Raw genomic sequence first — 21,423 nt, 5'->3', positions numbered from 1 at the left:
AATCAGCTGAACATGAGCTCCCAGTGTGATGCTGTGGCCAAAAGGGCTAATACAATCCTTGGCTATATAAACAGAGTAATATCAAGTAAGAGTAGAGAGGTTATATTACCTCTGTATTTGGCATTGATGCGATCACTGCTGGAAAACTGTGTCCAAGTCAGGTATCCATAATTCAAGAAGCATGTTGAGTGATTAAAGGGTTGGAAAACATACCTTCTAGTGACAGACTCAAGATCCTCAATCTATTTAGTTTATCAAAGAGAAGGTTGAGGGGTGACTTCATCACATGTTATAAGTACCTTCATGGAGATGAAAAAATTGGATAATGGGCTCTTCAGTCTAGCAATCAAAGGTATAAAAAGATCCAATGATTGGAAGTTGAAGCTAGACAAATTCAGATTAGAAATAAGGGGCAAATTTTTAATAGTGAGGGTATTTAACCATTGGAACAACTTATCAAGGGTTTTTTTGGTGGATTTTTTTAATCAAATGGATTTTTTTTTCTGAAAGATCTGCTCTTGTTCAAAGAGGAAATTGATTCAGGGAAGTCGTATGGCCTGTGTTATGCAACAGGTCAGACTAGATGATCACAGTGGTCCCTTTTGGCCTTATCTGTGAATCTGCAAATTTGAATTACTTCTCCAAACTGAGTCAAACCTCGAAAAACTTTTAAACTTTGTAAAACTTTCTGCATGAAAAGAGTTGTGCCAGGACTGTATCCTTGCAGCCCCCATCAATGAGATGATTCTGATCTCAGATGAGTTTTACACCAATGTGACACCATTGTCTTGGTTGCAGGGGCAGCTCCAGGCACCAGCTCACCAAGCTGTTTCTGTTGAAAAAAAGAACAAAGAATACCTGTGGCACCTTAGAGACTAACAAATTTATTTGGGCATAAGCTTTCTTGGGCTAAAACCCACTTCATCTGAGGCATCTGATGAAGTGGGCAGGGTGACCAGACAGCAAGTGTGAAAAATCAGGACAGGGGATGGGGGGGTAGTAGGACCCTATATAAAAAAAAGACCCAAAAGTCAGGACTATCCCTATAAAATCAGGGCATCTGGTCTCCCTAGAAGTGGATTTTAGCCCACGAAAGCTTATGCCCAAATACATTTGTTAGTCTCTAAGATGCCACAGGTGGTACTCGTTCTTTTTGCTGATACAGACTAACACAGCTACCACTCTGATACCTATTTCCAATGAGTTGTCAGCAGGGCAGACTGGCTAAACTCCTTCGTGTTGGCTTGTTTCTCAGGAGAGCTGGGAAGGGGATAGGTGAGGGTGCATTAAGAAGTAGAATAGGAAGTAGTACATGTAAACCTGGAAGTTTTATATCCTGATTATCGCTTGTATTTTTGACTCCCTACATCCTTTGAGTGCAGTGAAACTAGCTCATTTCTTATAGATTTATTTTGGTGCTGTGCATTTGTTGAGTCTGAATGTACAATATCTGATACCCTCAGTATTTTCCCATGAGGTACTGGCTGCTTTGCTAATGAGGCATCAAGAGAGGAAAGCAGATTTGTGTCTTTGTGCCAACACCACCACTTTTGACATCAACTTTTCCCTTGATTTTTTGTTTGTTTCAGTTCTGTTAAAACACTGCCTGATTTCCTCACCCTCCCTTCACCTCCTTACACTGCACTCCATTGGATTAGAGTGTTATGGTACGACAGGAACTTAATGGGTAGCATGGCATATTCTTTGGCAACATCTGTGCCTGTGCCCAGACAAGGCCATTTCACACCTTTCCTGGAATACTCCAAAGGAGAGCTAAAGATTCTCAGAAAAGGCTTTGAGTTTGGGGGCTGGGTTTGCCTCCTCAAAGTCATGTGCTCCTACAACCCTGCAGATGTCCCAGGATTTGTGAGGAAATCCCACAGTTCTTGGGGGATCTGAAACAGGCTTGGGGAATTTACTCAATGACCTAGTCCTTATTCTCTCATAGAGCACATCTCCCTCAGAAGCCCTGTTGCCAATGGTTACTAGGCCTACTCCTTCTCCAAGCAGGTAGATGGAAGGGACCAATAACCTGTGGGAGTAGATGCTGGTTCAGTGGGAATGATGCCACGTAGAACAGTTCTCACCTTGCTATCTGCTAAACCCACATAGGCTTGACCACTCAGAGCTTATGTGGGGACAGAGGAAGAGGAGAATGCGCCTGTAACAGCTCAGCTCCCATCTCCACCCAAACACACACGAATACTAATTCAGTCTTAGAACCCCCACACTCAGGCTAAGTGTGGATTTTCCATTCTGCCATGTAATATAGACAGGCAAGAAACAGGGATCACATAGCTGTCTCCTCTGACAGCATCATAAGCTAGGTCATTTTTTCTTCCCCCTTTTCCTATTTTCTAAATTCTGTCTATAATAACCTCTCAGGAACTTGCTGCTGAATTGTGTTTCCCTGCCGATCTTATCATCTTCCATTTGTCGAACATTGCTTTGCTTTGCTTCTTTGCAGTGTTTTAATAAATCAAATCTAACCTTGTTGTGTTTACTTCCTTCTCCTTGGCACTCGTTTCCTTTTGGATATAGCAACATACTGTAACCAGGACCCTCAGTCAGGCTTAGACTTTCTGGACCTCAGCATGAATCTCTACCACTTGGGCTAAAGGAATAACACCAGGAGCTGGTAGCAGTAATAGTCTGTTACCATCTGCTGCTAGAGTGAGGATATGAGACTCCTTGCTGCTGTGTTATGGAAGCAGGAGTATAGGCAACAGTAACAAATTTAGAGCATGTATACAAGGCAACTGTTTACATAACTGGATTGACCAGCCATAATAGTAATAATAAAAAGGATTCTGTGGCAGTGTCAGGAAGATAGACAATTCTGGGTATTTACCTTGAGTGTTGTGAGCCTTCATTGATCAATTCTTAGTGAGATGAAATCCCCAGATGAAAGGCTCTATATAAATACAAATTATTATGCCATATTTAGGATTAGGATGTTAAAATGTTCTCAACTGCTTGCCGTTCATTGGTTCATAAGGATCTCTACCTGGCTTTCAGCGTTCCAGTACTCCCCCAGTGCTGGTAATGCTGTTAGTAATAGTTCATTTATCTGTTTCAGAGCATACTTGGATGTCAACGAACTGAAGAACATACTCAAACTCGATGGATCCACACACCTCAATATCTTCTTCGCTAATTCCTCTGAGGAAGAGCTGGCTGGAGTAGCGACCTGGCCGTGGGACAAGGAAGCCTTGATGCATCTAGGTCAGTCTTAAAAGATGCTGCCCCTTTGCAAAGTTTTCTCAGGGGGAGCAAGAAGAGAAGACAATTATGCATTAAGCCCAGTTCTGATTTCTTATCTTTCCACTAATAGTCTTATATAGTCAAGGGAAAAAAAATTCCATAATTCCCAGCTACTGGCTCACAACCAGGAAAATATTAGATTATAAAGCCAAAGCATATTATGGTATTTCTAGATGATGTCAGGCTGAAAATATTTCACCTTTAAGTGAAGCTACTTTACAGGGCATCAGCCCCATGGGAGCACTTTGCAAAGGAGGTTGTGGGGAGGGCAAGGGGAGAATGCTGGACAGCACTGAATTATTAACCTTTGCCCATTATGGTATTAACCTTAGCCCATTACCTAGAATGTGTGCAGTTAGTTTTCCTCTTAAAATGCAATGCAGGTTTGTTGTTGTTCTATATCAGTTTGCAAAAAAAGCAACCTGCAAAATCCCCATGTTTCTAGTGTTCAATTGAGTGGAACTGGAGAGAATTTGCTACCCTGCAGCTTGGCCTGTGCATTTCTTAGCTAAGGTTGCTGAATATAGCTGCTATAGCCCCAGGTATCCAGAGGAAGCCACACAACCTAGCAGATGAGTCAGTACTTGGATGCTTACGGTGCCAGAGGGGTTGTATCCTTCTGAAATGATGGATGAGCCTCCAAAGAGACAGGGAGACAGGTTACTTAAGCACCCAGAAGTCTGGGTATGCTTAGCTGCACTACACAAACCTCCTAGTGGCAGCAAAACTGGACTGGAGATCTCATGAGAACAAAGAGGATCACATTTTCCAGTGCTTCCTGCATCCAGTGTCACCTGGAAGCAGCAAATGCAGATTAAGGCAAAATGAACAACAGTGGAGGAAGTAAGTACTGTCATCCAGACTTTTCTGGATTGAGAATAAAGTCCAGTTCAGATTAGATTGAGGTTTGGGGGCGGCCATTTGGATCAATTCTGATATTATCCGAGCCAGATCATCTTCAGATTAAGAAGCACAACAAATAAATGGCAAATGTAAAGTCTCTGTGAGAGATATAGGCAGAGCACAGAGTGTGTGTTCCTTCGTTTGTATCATTCTGCATGTGAACTGAACTACAGTACGGCAGCCTCACTGATGGCTGTGCAGTGGTCAGGGAGTCTCCTCTACATTCAAAAGGACGATCCACAGAAAACAGAAGGGTACCACCCTCCCTAGTCAAGCAATTTGGTTGAAGCTGGCCGCTCCACCACAAGCATCCAGCATTTCATGAAGAACTCATCAGGGTCGCTCATACTACAGAAGGCAGCTAATTAAGTCCCAGGATAGAGTTCCCTCAAGAGCCATCACTCCTACACCATTTCTTACAGAGATTCCTGCTGAGACGGAGTGGGATGGGAGTAGATGTGAATGCCCCATAGTCAGCGTTCCTGTGTCATTCCCTACAGCATGTCCTCTTGGATGAAGCTTGGACTGACACAGCTCAGAGACTTCCTAAGAGCCAGTGCTCCTTCTGTAACTTCTTCCAGGACGAGCTGGGTCTAGTGTAACTATGAGTTCCCCTCCACCAACACTCCCACAACATTCTCTGCCATGACTCTAACAGCCTAAGACTGAAATAGCCTGGATTGTCCCTAAGAGCCTGGGCCACTACTCCTAGAATTACTCTTGATGGGGTAAGATGGGACTGGAATAGCTGCTACCACTATAACTGTGGAGAGAGGCCTCTGCTTGGTAAAAAGTCCTTGTAGCACCTCCTGCTGGACCCAGAGAGATGGTGGAGCTCATTTGTGGTTTTGATTAGTTGTCCTTTCACTTCTCTAAGGCTGATTGTAAACAGTGTGTCTTAACAAAACAGCTTAAATTCAGCTTCTACGGCTTATTGACCGAATTCATTGACTAGAGGGAGATCTCACTGGAGAGCTAGAAAGCCTTTAACTGACAGTTTGAGGTTGACTCACAGTAATAGTAATAATAATAATTTCCTGTCTTAACAGCCCTTCCTGTCCCATGCTTGGTTTGTGAGATTTTTATTTTAATCTTCCCTTTCTCACTCTCTCTTTCTCTCTTCCATAAATCCAATATGTGTTTAATAAAAAAAATATGAAACCTGCTCTGTAGTCCAGATCTAAGTGCTGGAACATAGCTTGTCTGGGTGAGGTAACTATCTTTTCTGTAAAACTACAATTGATTTAGACTCTTGACAGCTATGAAAAATAGACATCTTAAACAAAGGCAAAAATAAAACATCTCTGCCCAGCTGATTCTCTGCAGTCCAGCTCCAGTGCTCTTCAGCCAACCTTTATTGTGATTGTATTTCTGACGCTGGCGCATTGCCAAGATGACCAGTGATGGTAAATCCAGAATGTCGGCTTCCTTAGGGGGCTGTCACAAATTATGTAACAGAGATTCTCTCTGGGTGAAATTCACTCGCCCCTCAGAGCCCAAACACCTGGGCTGTCCAGAGAGGGGCAAGAGGGGCAATTTGCCCCGGGCCATGGGTCCCGCAGGGGCCCCCACGAGAGTTTTTTGGGGCCCCTGGAGCGGGGTCCTTCACTCGCTCCAGGGGGCCCAGAAAACTTTTGCTGTGCCCTGGCCCCCGGAGCTTCTTCTGCTCCCGGTCTTCGCCAGCGGGGGGGTCCTTACCACCGAAGCGGGACCTGCCGCTGGCGAATTACCACCGAAGCGGGACCCACTGCCAAAGTGCAGCTGGGTCTTCGGTGGTAATTCATCAGCGGGCGTCCCTTCCGTTCTGGGACCCGCCGCCGAAGTGCCCTGAAGACCCGGCTGCACTTAGGCGGCAGGTCCAGCTTCAGCGGCAATTCGGCAGCGGGGGGAGGCCCCCGCCACGGGTCTTGGGGGCACTTCGTCGGCGGGTCCCAGAACAGAAGGGCCACTTGCCGGCAAATTACTGCCGAAGCGGGTGCCCCCCACTGCCGAAGACCCCAGGCCCCCGGAATCCTCTGGGAGGCCCTGCCAAACACTCAGGAATCTGTGCAGATGTAGTGCAGGGAGGATGAGAAGGCGAAGTTCACACATGTCCCTCAGACAAAGGGCCAGGGTGCTGGGATAGAAGGATCCACCTAAACACTGATCCACAGCCCCTCAGTTTGACTTATACAAGCTGGCGCAGAAACTAGTTCTGTGGCATGCAAGAGATGCACAGCCACCCCTATAGGACTGCTAGGGGCTGACTCCTGGTGCAGCCCCATGCATGACTGAAGCAGTGCAAGCATATAAAAATGTGTTCCTTTTGCCTTCTCTCTCACATGCTCACTCTCCTCTTTTTTCCCTTCTGCATTCCCCCCCCCCCGCACGCACACACACTCCCTCTCCTCGCTCATTCACATGCACCCTTTTATTGTTGCAACAAGAGTCAACGAACGGATGAGCATGAATAGAATCTGTGGTGTGTCATAACTTAGTGATCTCATCCTCACAGTGCTACAGCCTCTGATAAAATTCCTCCTGCCAAACCCTTCTGCTCCTCATGTTCTCTGACTTAACAGTGCATCACATCCACTTTTTATTTTGCCAGTGTTTTTTCATAAGACAGTTTTCCTTTCCCTGGGTAAGGCACCAGCAATGTAGGTAAACACTTTAAAATAAAAAGGCTTGTGAAAAGCTGAGTTTAACAAACTAAGGAAAGAAGATATGGAACTTCTCACTAACTCCAAATGTAGCGGAAGCCCAGCTAAAAAATAAAATGCTAACCATGCTGCTGAACCTCCCTAATCTACCATTCACTTATCTACACGTGCCATAATTCACGTGCAAAACCTGATCACCACTCACTTCTCTACACAGATTTAATATCCAAGCTAATAAGTTATCACATTACGAAGATTTTATTTCCAGTTTTTTACACATTAAAGTCCATGCCTTTACTAGTGTAATATGCAGTACTTTTTTCAGAAAATTAAAACTAGGGTGGCTAATAAATGAGCAGGGTATATTTCATCTGAGATTTTCAAAGCTGCCTAGATGATTAGGACAACCAATTCCAGCTGATTTTAAAGCCTCACCCTTTGTAATGTGGACTAGCCACACTTTTTTATCCAGTTTTTAATTTGCAGATATCAGCAATAAGCAACATGCCTCCTAGATGCTAACCCGAGTTAGCGGGGTTCTGCCAGCGATGTCTTTATCCCATGTGAACAATGCACTGTGCATGTTCTGGGTATATTTTGTTTACCTGTCAGCATGGTATGTATTGTTTACAATCTGAAATGAAGAGCCATTTTATGTGAACATATTGGGCCAAATTCAGCTGTGGTGTAAGCTGCTGCAAATCTATTGATTTTAGTGGGATTTTTGCCTGAGTGTCTGGTCCAATGCCCACTAAATCCAATGGAAAAACTCGCATTGACATCAGTGGATTCTTGTATCAGGAACTCAGAACTGGTTCCTTGGTTTCTCATCCTTTCAGTCCTATAGCATGCCACTTTCACATAAGCCCTTTGACTAGGATCTTGCAACTCCAGCATGCTTGGCAGAACTCTTCAGTGTCTACTCCTGCAAAAGGCAGAGCACTGTATGTGGGGTGCAGACCACTCTGAGCTCCCTACTCAGCACCCAGAAGACTCAGATTCACAGTGAGGTTATAGGTCCTTTGGTATATTCTCCACTCCTCCCCTCCCCTCCGATGTTCCAAGATAAATGAGACAAAAGCAATAGCTTCTCATTTTCTCCATGCAGGTGGCATCGTGCTGAACCCTTCCTTCTACGGCATCCCTGGCCACACACACACAATGATCCATGAAATCGGGCACAGCCTGGGGCTCTATCATGTCTTCCGGGGAATCTCTGAGATCCTCTCCTGCAGTGACCCATGCATGGAAACCGAGCCCTCCTTTGAGACTGGAGACCTCTGTGGCGACACCAACCCTGCTCCAAAGCACAAACTGTGTGGGGACCCTGGACCTGGCAATGACACGTGCGGTTTCCACAGTTTCCTAAACACACCGTACAGCAACTTCATGAGCTATGCAGGTATTCAGGCTTTGCCAGAGGTGTCTGTGATAGAAGAGGGAGGCAGAGAGGGAGGTTTGATTTTTAACATTCTGTTGCAGATGAAACATTATCCCAAGGTCGTTGATTGTTCCAATGACACTTTTCACATCTAGATATGGAGATTTGGGCTTAATTCAGTCTAGGACTTCCAAAGTGAGGTAGGCAACCAGTTCCTCTTTAATTTCAATGGAGCTTTGATTCCTAACTCGCTTTTGTCTCCTTTGAAAATCCCAGCCTTGGAGATTGTCTCCCCATCCCTTATGGAAACAATGGATGTCAGAGGGATATTCCTACCACCCATGTTGCTGGAGGAGCGTGAGATGGATAGATAATCAGACCCTGTTCGTTCTCCTTGGGGTGTGCTCTAGTGCCATTTGCTGGTTGTCTGAGCAAACCGTATGGGTTTGGTTTGGCTCAGGTGTTAGCGCTTTCATCTCTAGGTCACACCAGAAGTTCAAGTCCTATATCATGAACTGGGCTCTGTGCTGACATTGCAATATAGCACTAGGAGAGAGTGCTTATCCTTCAGATAAGACACAGGGGTAGGATCCCTGCCCCTCTCCCTTGGAAGTACAATGGACAGTGAAGAATTCCATGTTGTTTTGTGAAGAAGGTAGGAGATAGCTACTGAGGGATTGACGCATTCCCTCTTTGATTGGGTACTAGGGCCTGATTCTCAGTTGCGGTAAGGCTCTTTTACATCACCCTGGCAGTATAAAGGTGTCTTAAAGTGAGTGTAAACTATTATTAAGACTAAGATTTTTGTCATGAACGTCACAGAATTCATGACTTCCAGAGACCTCCGTGACATTTTCGCTTCAGCCCCGGGGCAGCGGAACTTGAGCTGTCAGCAGGCAGGTCCCCCCTACAACTCCCAGATGCTGTAGGAGCAGGGGGACCCCACAACCCTGAGCCACCACCATGGGTGGCAGGGACTTCTGCAGCCCCAAGTGACAGCTGGCAGGGGAACCCCACAGCCCCAAGCTGCAGCTGCATAGGCGGCGAGGGGGACTCTGCAGCTCCCAGTCTCACAGGCAGTGGAGTGGTCCCCGTAGCTCCCAGCTGCCCTGGACAGACCCCACAGCTCCAAGCTGCTGCCGGTGGCAGAGGGGACTCCGCACTCTCAGCCATCATGGGTGGGGGAACCCTGGAGCCCCAGCATCAGTGTGTGCTGGACCCTCTTCACTCCCCATTTTCTCATAATTATTAAGTCAGGGACAGGTCACAGGCTTCTGTGACTCATAGTTATTAAATCAGGGACAGGTCACCGACTTCTGTGAATTTTTGGATATTGCCCACGACCTGTCCATGACTTTTACTAAAAATAACTGAGACAAAATCTTATCCTTAACTATTACATATACAGCCACTTTAAGGTGCCTTTACAGAGAAGGCAGAAACACAGATTGTCCATGCAAAGTGCCATACGAGTCCTAATATATTTGTAGAGAAGCAAGTGATTAATATTATCCAGGGGCAGAGGCTGAGTTGATTTATAACACAGCTGTAGATATACCCTGGATGCTACCGGATCTAATAGGTGCTGCTGCTTCTCTTATTTTCCCACTCCTGGTTTCAAGGACAAGTATACACACAGTGACCTAGCTTTTTAGTATATGCTGTGCACTTCTCATGATTTGACCTGTATACTGACATTGTCATTATGCAGATATGCAGATTACAACGGGAAACTATTCCTGCCCACTAAATTCCTATGATAATCTCACACCTACATGTAGATGCCACCTGTTACACTCCTCCCATCAATGTGTTTGTATGTGTGGACAAGGGTGGAAGATTTGAGGTGGGGCCAGAATGTTTCAACATGCAGAGAGCTCTTCTATCTGAAGGGAGCCTGCCTCGCCAGCTCTCTCCACATATTTGACACAGCCAGGCAGGAAACCGAGATGCCTATCTGCTAGTGAGAACTAAAGAGGTGCTGGTGTTGTGAGCAAAAGCAACTATTTATTCTTGTAAAATTAAGTGAAGCAACACGATAGGCATCTCTAGAGCTCATGCATGAATCTGTTTGCTTTTCTGTTGTTCCCAGTGGAATAAAAGTCATATCAGGATATCACATCACTGTGGAAATACCTTTGAAGCCTCTAGCTGAGGTCATACAGCTCTGAATGACTGACTTTCTCTCTTTCTCATATCTGTGTTGGTCTGTCTATCTTATCTGTTTCTTACTTCGTCTCTATAGGATGTACCCATACAGGCAATCTCCTATCTCTCTAGAATTCAGGGGATCTAGACGGGGGCGTGATTTGAATTGTCTTGCCTGTCAAACAGAGTCATGTTGTCTCCAAGTAAACAAAACATTGCTTCCTTAGGGCCACGCCCGTTGAAGTCAGTAGGAGATCTGCCTCTGACTTCAATGAGAGCAGAAGTCCTAATGAAGCCTGTTTCATTTCTCTGGTCATTATATCATCTGTGGATTTGTGAGCCTTTCCTGAACGCTAATGATTCTCTCTCTCCCCTCCCCCAGAAGAGCAGCCTAGGCTGGCATTTAGAGAGACATTTGAGCTGCAGCATAGACTGCATGTCATCTTCCTCCTCTGCCATTGTTTCTAGGGTTGAGTCCTAGCTATATTTTATTGTTCCTTTATGGTGGCTATTCAAAGCCTTTTGTGCACTTTGGGGCTTCCCTGAGGAATATTTATGGCTCTTACAGGAAGTTCAGGGACGGACTGTCAATAATTATTGAGGAAATCCAAGGATTAAAGCAGCTCCTTGCATGCACACAGCAGCGTTGAGCTGGCAACTGGGATTTGATAGATATTTACAAACCAACTGCACCTGCTCAGTTTGTTTGTTTCTTTGACGAGGGGGAGTTAGTTACTCTGGGGAATTAGCAAAGGAGATGCATTGGAGACCATCCTAGCTGCATTAATTCCTGCAATGCATCTCCTGGAAGGGCTTGGGGCTGGAATTCGAAGCCTTGGTTCCAACCAAAGCACCCTCCTTGTGCCGTTGCTGGACAATGAGGCGGGAAGGACCCCACTAAGCCAGCAAGTTCACTTTTACTTTAGAACATTTTCATGTTCTCTCATTCCTCTTGTGCTCCACGATGCTTAGAACTGAAGGCATCTTAGCACCTACAAATAAATATAACTAATCCCCAAAATATCAAACCTATTCAAATAACCAAGCAAGCAACCAAACTGGCCTCAGTAACCCATCACCCACACAAAACCAAATGCACAAGAGCTGTGTAAAATCATTATTGTTATTTGTATTACAGTCATGCCTGAAGGCACCGTATGAGAGTGAAGCCTTGTTACGCTATGTACAGTCTATACACATAAACTATAGTAAGTAAAGTGACCAGACAGCAAGTGTGAAAAATCAGAATGAGGGTGGGGGTAATAGTAGCTTATATAAGAAAAAGACCCAAAAATCAGGACTGTCCCTATAAAATCGGGACATCTGGTCACCCTAATAGTAAGACACAGTCCTTGTTCCCAAGAGCTTTCAATCTAAACAGAGACGGCAAGGATACAGATTAAGGTACTAGTCTGGGAGCTGTAAGATCTTCAATTCCCTGCTCCACCAGAGACTTCCTCTTGGACCTTGGGCAATTCATTTAGTCTTTCTGTGTATCTGTAAAATGGGTAGATATAAATCCCTATCTCTTAGCAGTGTTATGAAGAGGAATACACTAAAATTCGGGGGGGAACTCAGATACTATCGTAACAGGGGCCATGTAAGTGCCAACAATAGCTAGGCAGATAATTATCTCCATTTATGCATGGGGAAAAGCAGATGAAGTGATTTGCCCAGGGTCACCCTGGAAATCTGTGACAGAGCCAGGCTGTAAAAAAAAATGGAATGTTCCTGTCATCAGAAATGTCAGCATTTCAAGATGACTTTCCATTCTGATTCTGAATAGTAAGTTGAAATGTCAAAAAATTCTCATGAGATGAAACGTTTTGAAAAGTTTCAAATCAAGGATCAAAATGGCAAATTTTGAGATGATTAACGTGCTGAAACGAAATGTTTCATTCTGAATCGACATTTTGAAATGAAATTTGATTTTAAATAGACATTTCAAAACTCAGCAGAATTTTTTGTTTGTATTCTCTTGATTGGATTTTTTTAAAAATTATTTGATTTGATCTTTTCCTGTGAAAAAATGCTGATATTTACTGATGGAGGAAAAAAAATTAGTAAAAAAAATTTGGCTAGTTCTTTTGAATACAGATTTCCTGAGTGCCAGCTCAGTGTGGAACCCACAAGAGCATCCTTCATAGATTTACAGAGTTTAAGGTCAAAAAGGACCATTAGATCATCTAGTCTGAACTCCTGTATATAACAAGGCATTACATTTCCCTACTTACCCCTGTCGTGAGCCCAGTAACTTGTGTCTGACTAATGCCTATCTTCCAGAAAGGCATCCAGTCTTGATCTGAAGACATCAAAAGATTTCATAAATGGTCACATGACAAAACTAAGCCTGGTTTTAAACTGTGCTAGGTTCCTGGAAAATTCATTTCCATGCTCATAACCATCTGCTCACCTCAAACTTTCCCCTACCCAGCCTCAACCCATCACTACTGCAGACTCAGGACCCCACTATTTACTATTGCCAACTGGCTTGTGAGTAGTGGCGGTCTCTTGTGCGTCACCTACTGTCTTCTGGGTCTCTGAGGGGTAACAAGTGGCTGATCCTACATTTTCTACCTTTGGAGAGCGGTCCACCTATTCCAGTTATCTTTGGAGAGGCCAAGAAGCAGCTTGACACCCACTCCCTCACTTTCACAGGGGATAGAGGGTGAGAAAGAACCTCCATCTTTTGATGCAAGTGGTTCTGTATTTCCACAGAGGCAGGTAGCTCCATGCCATACTCCCTTGTTACCACCCTGGACCTTATGGAGCATTACTTTCCGTGAGGCTTAGTGCAGAGCCAGCCATGGTAGGAAAGGGAGGACATGGAGGAGGATGTGTGGAGAGCCAGTCCAATCAGAAAGGGAGCTAAAGAAGAAATGGAGGCGAGATAAGGAAGGCGTGGGAGAGAGTCATGCACTAAATTGTGCTTTCGTTCCATTCCCTGCTCACATTTCCTTAAAGACAAAATTTTTTTCTGCTTTCAGAGATTCAGGTGTAGACCCAGGTCTGACCAGAAGGTGCTGCACTCAGGCTTTCTGGCTCCGTTCATACCTCTATGCATCACTGCCCCCCTTAGGGTGACCTTCAGGATCTCCCTGTGTGCCCCAGGCCATAGCAAGAGAGGAGGGCTCTTGTTGGGTTTTTTTTTACTTCTGTTTCTTTTCACCCTTCTCCAGAAGTGATGACTGCACTAATTTGTTCACAGACCATTAACTCCGGAGAGCAGGGAGAGCCCATCCCGACATCTGCAAGGAGCTTGAGAACTCATGTTCACCACATCATAATTCTCTCCTCTCCCTCCTTATCTCTCGCTTTGTTGGTTTTCAGACGACGACTGCACCAATTCCTTCACGCCCAATCAGATGGCAAGAATGCACTGCTACTTGGATCTGGTGTACCAGAGCTGGCAACCTGTCAAGAAGCCCGCTCCAATTGCCATTGCCCCGCAGATCGTGGACCGAACTTCGAACTCCATCACTCTGGAGTGGTTTCCTCCTGTTGACGGTCATTTATTTGAAAGGTGATCATGAGCTTTGATGTGCTGCAGCACTTAACCTGAAAGAGTCAGGGGAAGGGAGCATGGAAGTAACCAGACGCCCTAGTTCAGGAAAGCAGTTAAGTGCTGTCCTGAATAGAGATGCTTTCCTGAATTAGAGCTAGAATCAATAGCTTATTGATCTATTTTCACCATCTCTATCAGTCCCTTTGTTCCTTTATTGGTCTGGAGCATTCTCTCTAGGTCCTTTGATTGGGCATTTAAAAAGCAAATCTCCTCCACATTTTATCTCAAGCAGCGATTCTAGGTTTGCGATTTCTGTTATTGTTGCTCATTCACAAATAGATACTCACAAACAGCCCTATTATCTTCACCTCGGAGGGCAAGCCCTTCCTACTCCCACGAGCAAAACAAGGCAAATCCTGCCTATGCTTCCTTGCTTCAGAGCTCAGATCCACTATGCAAGAGGGCAGCGGTGTTTGGGAGAGCACACTCCCTCTGCTGTGCACAGTAGCAGAGCAGGTGGAAATGGAGCACAGAGCTGGAAGATCTTTGCTCCTCTCTGCTCTGCAACATTCCGAAATGACCAGTAGGGCTCCTTTGCAGAACATCTCAGCAGCCACACTACCACCAGGAGGGTGGATTCTTTTCCCTACCCCACAGAACAATTAGACAGTGCACAGACCAGTTGCTTGGGCTTGTAAGTGGCATGCACGATTTGCCCCTATAAGCCTGGAATTTGCATTTTGCCATATATCAAGTAGAACCTGTATAAAAGAGGGCGTGTGCATATGCAGCTAGCTGCATGTCATCAGTACAGAACCAAGATTGATGCAATGTCGTGGATGATCATTTCAACACATTAACAGTCAGGCAGTTCATAGTTACAGCAAGCGTAACTCAGCCCTCCACAGCTCTCTACTTGCCCAAGCCATCTTTCATGTCTACACTTCTGTTTTTGGTCATGGAGCATCCTTTCCCCACCACAGGTAAAGACTCCAGAAACAGGGAAAAGCTTCAGCAGCTCCCCATTGCCAGCACCTTCCCGCTACAGTAGTGGGGGAAGGTTCCATCAGCTCCTCGCTGCTGGAGCCCTTCTTCTCCACAGGGAAAGACTCCAGCAGTAGGAAAGGCTCTGGCAGGAGGGAAGCAGTGGGGAAAGGATGAGCCTTTCCCTGCTGCCTCCCTCTTGCCAGAGCCTTTCACTGACCCATGTAGCTACAGGCTGCAATGTGGACGCAGCTTGCTTTTCACTGTGGTGGGTAGCTACAAATACCCACTGACGGAAGTGGTGTGTAGTGTAGACATAGCCTCAAGGTGTATGCTATTAACATATATTTATATGCAAATTGGCTGAGTAGTGGTAGCTATGGGAAGCCTAACTGAACTTCCTCCCACGTTTACAGACTCAGTCTTAGCATTACCATAACCATGCCAAAATAATACAATGCCAAATGCTGGGACTGGACAACAGGAGACGGATCACCTGGTCTGTTCATTCCCTCTGAAGCATCTGGCAGAGACAGGATACTAGGCTAGATGGCCATTGGTCTGATCCAATGTGGCCATTCTTTTGTAATAACATACTTTGTTTGCATTGAATTTCCATGGTTCTTTTAATAAAAAAGAAAACTTTATCGAGCTCCCATTGGAACCAATGCAATCTGCAGTGTATAAGACTGAATGTGCAGCATTCCAGATACAAGCATATCAGTACATGAATATCTATCTCAACACCCATATTTATTTAAAGGAGAGCACCTTGAAATATGGGGCATTCACTGGATGTAATTCCCCCCTGTGTAGAGCATCAGTACAAGAACTGTGCACCATTTAAGACTCACTTACACTCTATTTTGTGGCTATAAGTGGTGTACAGGGATGGTTCTGACCCTCTGTGCAAAAAGAGTGAATTTCACGCTTTCTGCATGGTAATGCAGAAAATGTCATAACAGATCAGATCAATATCTGATCCAGAGGGTTTTAGATCACACTTATTTTGCTTGTAGTTTTGTAAACTCTCCATTACTTTAATTGTAGTTTTGCAGCAAGACAAACTGCTTTGACTGTGTACTTCTGAAAATGTATAGGATCTTATATGAATCATTGAAAATTCTCAGGCAGTTTTAGTCTAGATTCATCATGAAAAAGGTAAATTAAGCTTCCCCAATATGCATTTAATTTAGATTTCATAAGGAAGTTATTGTATATTAAATAAATACCATCTGACTGTTAGAAACATATTGATACAGCATTAATCGTTATGTAACAAAATATGTCTCTATTACGTATTTCTTAAACTTCATCAGTCTGTTTTTAATAACTCATAGCTAGTCGGTGCTTAAATAATACACAATGGATAGCCTGTTAGTCTGGAAAGTCATAACAAAGTTATCATATATTAAATAAATACTGATTTCTTAGAAACATATCCTTTTGGGCTTGACATTTATGTGATCAATATTACTATAGATAGTTAAAGAGACATTGTCAAGTAGCTTAGGTCCAATTTTTCATCTTTTCAAAGTTTCCCATCCTAATATAAAGAGAAGTGTTTCTGTGACCCTTTTAAAAAATAGATTTCGCTACAATCTTTTTGTTTTTCTTAAATGTAAATACTACTTCTTATATATTGAGTAAACCCAACACAGTTGTGCCATCAGAGGGCCCAATCCTGCGCCTGATTACAAATATGCTTAACTTTAAGTACCAAAGATGAGCTCATGTGAGCATTTGCAGGTTCTGAGGCATAATGAAAGAGAACTAGGAGGTGAGGCTGGTCATAGTCTTATCTGTGTGGGAAAGGGCTGTCATGAAGGGCTTTCTTCTCACAGCATAAATCATGGGCCAAATCGTGCTTCCTTTGCTGAAATGAGTAGAACATTCACTTCAATGGGACTTCTCATGTAAATTTCAGGAGACTGATTCTCCACTGCTATGCACCTTGGGCCCACTGAGGTCCCTTTTACATTGCTCTGGCAGCATAAAGGGACCTTCAAGTGAGCGTAAATATAATTTATGCTCACCTCAAGTCCCTCGTACATTGTCAGAGCAGTATGAGGTGGCCTCAGGCTAAATAAGAATAAGGCCCATAAAACCTAGCCATATATTATCAAAGAACAGAGGGCATGTTATGCTGCTGTACTGGAGGCCACTAGGTCTCATAAGCGTGATGAGACACAAAGCATGACACCAAGGTGTCTTTTAGGATAAATTTTAGTGTAAATTCATATTGCCATCTCTTGTGATTTTGTCACAAGTCTTGCAATAGTCATTGTTTTTCTTAAAGGCCCAGCTTCTGGAGTCAGGTGATTACATGAGAATCATAACTTTCATTTTAAAAAAGGTATGTTTCTGTTCCTCATGGTTGCAGAAAAAAGCTTGAAAATGTGATCCCTAGCGGCTCAAAAAACAGAAGGAAAATAAAAAGAACCAGAAATGGATTAATCTAATTATTTTGGGAGCCTTGATCTGTGATTTTTAGAAAGCTTTGAATTGGTAACACTGTGTTCTTATTTTTCTGTAATATGTGTGGAGAGGAAAGGGTTATTTATTCATAACAAATGGCCAGTGCGCCTCAGCAAACATAGTTATACAAGATACCTATGCTATTGGTACACTCAGTCAATCAAATAACTCCATAGGTAGGTATTTTATGTAGTGTGTGGCTAGTATGCCATACTAGGGTGAAATTTGTATGCCTGTCCCTAAATTCTAGTAGGTTATTGAGCCCCTAAGTCTTTTAACACCCAAATCTGTGGGTAAATAGTGCCTCCCAGTCACATGGGTCTAGAATAGAGCTATGTGAAATTTTGAGGATGAAACATTCAGGTCAACCAAAACATGCTGTGAATTGTGTAGAATTTGCCCATTTTTTATCCAGAAAATAAAGGGGAAAAAAACTCCAAAAAAAAATCTAAATATGTAGTTTTGATATTTTCAAAAGGAAACATTTTGGGGGGGTTTTATTTGAAATTACTTTGAATTTTGAATTTTACTTCCATTTTTTTAAAAAAGAAGTTTTAGGTCAAACTAAACAGTTCAGTTGTCCTGAAACATTTTTTTTTGTTTCACCAAAAAAATGGGGGAAAAAAATTGATATTGTGACAACCCAAACTGAAAAATGGGTTATTCACACAGCTCTGATCTGGAGTACCTGTGATCCATGTATTCTGCAGAGAAGGCTTGTCTCATGGAATAAAAGCGTTACCAGAGTCTGATGTCAAACATATGTGTTTAAAATAATACTAATAATAAAAATAAAAAAAGAGGAAACAAAGGGGGAGAGAGAAACGCTGTTCATTTCCTGACTGTCTCAGACCTATTTTAATCTTGTTGTTATCAAGGGTCCATTCATGGGGCTACTGCTTGATATGCACAGTTTGAACATAAACAGTTATTGTTATGGGGCTGTGTCGTGTGGCTTGCTTAGGCAAGAGCACACTCAGTTCATCTGATCTTCCAACTCTTCATCAAGGCAACTGTATTAATTTCCATGGAGCTGATGATATCTCATTCTTTGCAATACCATATTTCATGCAGCACGATTTCTAGATCTAGATAACTGGGGCCTTTTTTGTTTGTTTGTTTGTTTGCTTTAATCACCCTTGAAAGTTTCAGTGTCTCCAAGGACATGCAAGAGATTCTGAACTCCAAGTAAGATATATAGGTGTTTTTGTCTTCAAAAACTTTAATCTGGATGGAGCCAGCCATGGCCGGAGAGAATGGCATTTCTCCACTGTTCACTGTTTGGTTGCAAATTCATCTTAAATAGGCTGCTATAAGGTTGTCTCAGGGTATGTCTACACTACCCGCCGGATCGGCTGGTAGCGATTGGTTTATCGGGGATCGATATATCGCATCTCATCTAGACGCAATATATCAATCCCCGAACACGCTCCTGTCGACTCTGGAACTCCACCAGGGCGAGCGGTGGTAGCGGAGTCGACAGGGGGAGCCGCGGCCCTCGATCCCGCGCCGTAAGGACTGGAGGTAAGTTGAAATAAGAGACTTCGACTTCAGCTACGCTTCCCGTAGCTGAAGTTGTGTATCTTACGTCGATCCTGCCCCCTAGTGTAGACCAGGCCTCAGTATAGGCTACTGAATCCATTGCACTGAAATGTATAATTATGGGAGCACATCACCTCTATGCCATAAACTTCATACACTGAAATGTGCCCAATACTTGGTTTCTCCAAAAACAAGGAGGGCTAGATTTTCCATTACCCTGTTCTCATGTACACTCAGTCTACCTGTATACATTCAGTATAAATTATTGCATGTATAACTTACTGCCATTCTGAATTAGTAACATTTTAAATCCACTTTCTCCCCATTTGCAGGGTAGCGGAGAATGTGGGTCGGAGATTCAGAAACCTGTAATAGCAAACCCTTAATCAGTTCTGATGCCCATGTCTGCGTACAGGATTTGTGTGCCCACATGTGCATGGTTAGGCAAACCGAAAGCTTTAACCCAGAGTCATCCTTAGTGTAACACTCCTTTTTAATCAGTGGAGTTATGCCGGGGCTGAGTTTTGCTCCCAATTTGGAAAAGTAAGACGAGAACATCTGCTCGCAGCCTTTCCGACATGATGCTCCTCGTGATTTCTCTTACCTCTAAGTCATTGCTGAGAAAGGGAAATGTTTGTCTGTAAGCCTATTGCTTTTTCCACCATGACAGCCTATGATGAAACTATAGCTGCTCATTTGAGTAAAAAGCCGTCCTAAATGTGGAAACTTGGATTTCCATGCCCTGTGTTCCTCCAGGAGCAAGTGTTAGTGCAGGAGTTTCTTTGTAGAGACACTGAGAACTATTAGCTATTAGGGGCTAATAAACAAATTACTATTAGGGTCTAAAACAAATGCATGATGATAATTCTGCATTTCACTTACTTAGTATTTTTTATCCTAGGATCTTAAAGCATTTTACAAATGTTGATTAGTTGAGCCCTATTATTTACTCAAACCATGACTAACTCAATAGTTAACACGTCCTGTGAAATACTTTAGTGGAGTTAAACTGGTGTGTTGTGCAGTTGGTCACTATAAGGGTACGTCTACACTACCCGCCGGAATGGCGGGTAGCGATCTATCTATCGGGGATCAATTTATCGCATGTAGTGTAGATGCGATAAATTGATCCCCGATCACTCTCCCGTCGACTGCTGAACTCCAGCAGTGTGAGAGGCAGAAGCAAAGTCGACGGGGGAGCCGCGGCCATGAATCCAGAGCCGTGAGGACGTGAAGTGAGTAATTTTCATTCGATCTAAGATACGTCGGCTTCAGCTATGCTATTCTCGTAGCTGAAATTGCATATCTTAGATCAACTTCCCCACCGCCAGTGTAGACACGGCCTTAAAGTCACATGATATTCTTCTGCTCCCTGAATGGGTGGTCAGCTTTTTTTTGAATGGAAGACCCATAAATGATGAAAGCAGGTAACACGTCATAGAATAATAGAAGTGTAGGACCTCAGAAGATCATCGAGTCCAGTACCCTGCACTCAGTGCAGGACTATGTAATAACTAGATGGTTCCTGACAGGTGTTTGCCTAACCTGTTCTTAAAAACCTCCAGTGACAGAGATTTCACCACCTCCCTAGGCAATTTGTTCCAGTGCTTAACTACCCTGTCTGGAAGTTTTTCCTAATGTCCACCCTAAGCCTCCCTTGCTGCAATTAAAGCCTATTGCTTTTTGTCCCATCCTCAGAGATTAATGACAATTGTTCACCCTCCTCCTTGTAACAACCTTGTATGTACTTGAGAACTGTAATCATGTGTCCCCTCGCTCTCCTCTTTTCAAGACTAAACAAATCCATTTTTTTTTCAATCTTCCCTCATAGGTCATGTTTTCTAGACCAGTGTTTCTCAACAACCAGTTCATGGAACAGCACCAGTCCCTGAGATCTCCCTGTCACAGATTAGAAAGGCAGCAAGCTGGTCCCTGGTATCAAAAAAGGTTGAGAAACACTGTTCTAGACCTCTAATCATTTTTGTTCCTCTCATTTGGACTTTCTCCAATTTGTCCACATCTTTCCTGAATGTGGCACCCAGAACTGGACACACTACTGCAGCTGAAGCCTTATCAGAGTGGGGTAGAGCAGAAGAATTACCGGTACTTCTTGTGTCTTGCTGTCAACACTCCTGCTAATACATCCCAGAATTAAGTTTGCTTTTTTTGCAATAGTGTTACACTATTTACTTACATTTAACTTGTGATACACTATAACCCCCAGATCCCTTTCCACAGTACTCCTTCTTAGGCAGACATTTCCCATTTTGTATATTTACGGTGTATTGTTCCTTCCTAACTGGAGTACTTTGGATTTTTCCTTATTGAATTTCATCCTGTTTGGATTCAGCTATTTGTCCGGGTTGTCCAGATCATTTTTAATTTTAATCCTACCCTCCGACCTCGCAGTCCCTCTGAGCTTGGTATCGTCCACAAACTCTATAAACCTAATCTTTCTATGCCACATCTTTGAATGGATAATCTATTTGTGCCAAAATATGTGATCCCTTCATGATCTGCAAACAGTTTTCAAAAATACTTCCAAATGAATAAGGGCCAGAGGCATTGCAAACTGC

The 21,423-nt window shown here is 43.6% G+C and overlaps 1 protein-coding gene across 1 annotated transcript in view; it reads left to right on the top strand.

The window, feature by feature from the left end:
• The window catches only part of PAPPA (pappalysin 1), a 217,316-nt gene that overhangs the window by 58,241 nt on the left and 137,652 nt on the right, over nucleotides 1–21,423 (top strand). The window contains exons 3-5 of the mRNA XM_050926896.1: nucleotides 3,080–3,225; nucleotides 7,918–8,211; nucleotides 13,669–13,861. Of these exons, the coding sequence (XP_050782853.1) occupies nucleotides 3,080–3,225; nucleotides 7,918–8,211; nucleotides 13,669–13,861 (633 nt within the window). The remainder of the gene's footprint in view (nucleotides 1–3,079; nucleotides 3,226–7,917; nucleotides 8,212–13,668; nucleotides 13,862–21,423) is intronic.

Source organism: Gopherus flavomarginatus, chromosome 17, assembly GCF_025201925.1.
Source record: "Gopherus flavomarginatus isolate rGopFla2 chromosome 17, rGopFla2.mat.asm, whole genome shotgun sequence".
In the NCBI taxonomy this organism is placed as follows: domain Eukaryota; kingdom Metazoa; phylum Chordata; order Testudines; family Testudinidae; genus Gopherus; species Gopherus flavomarginatus.
Note: the sequence above shows the minus strand (reverse complement) of the source record. Positions and strands in the feature narration are given on the sequence as shown.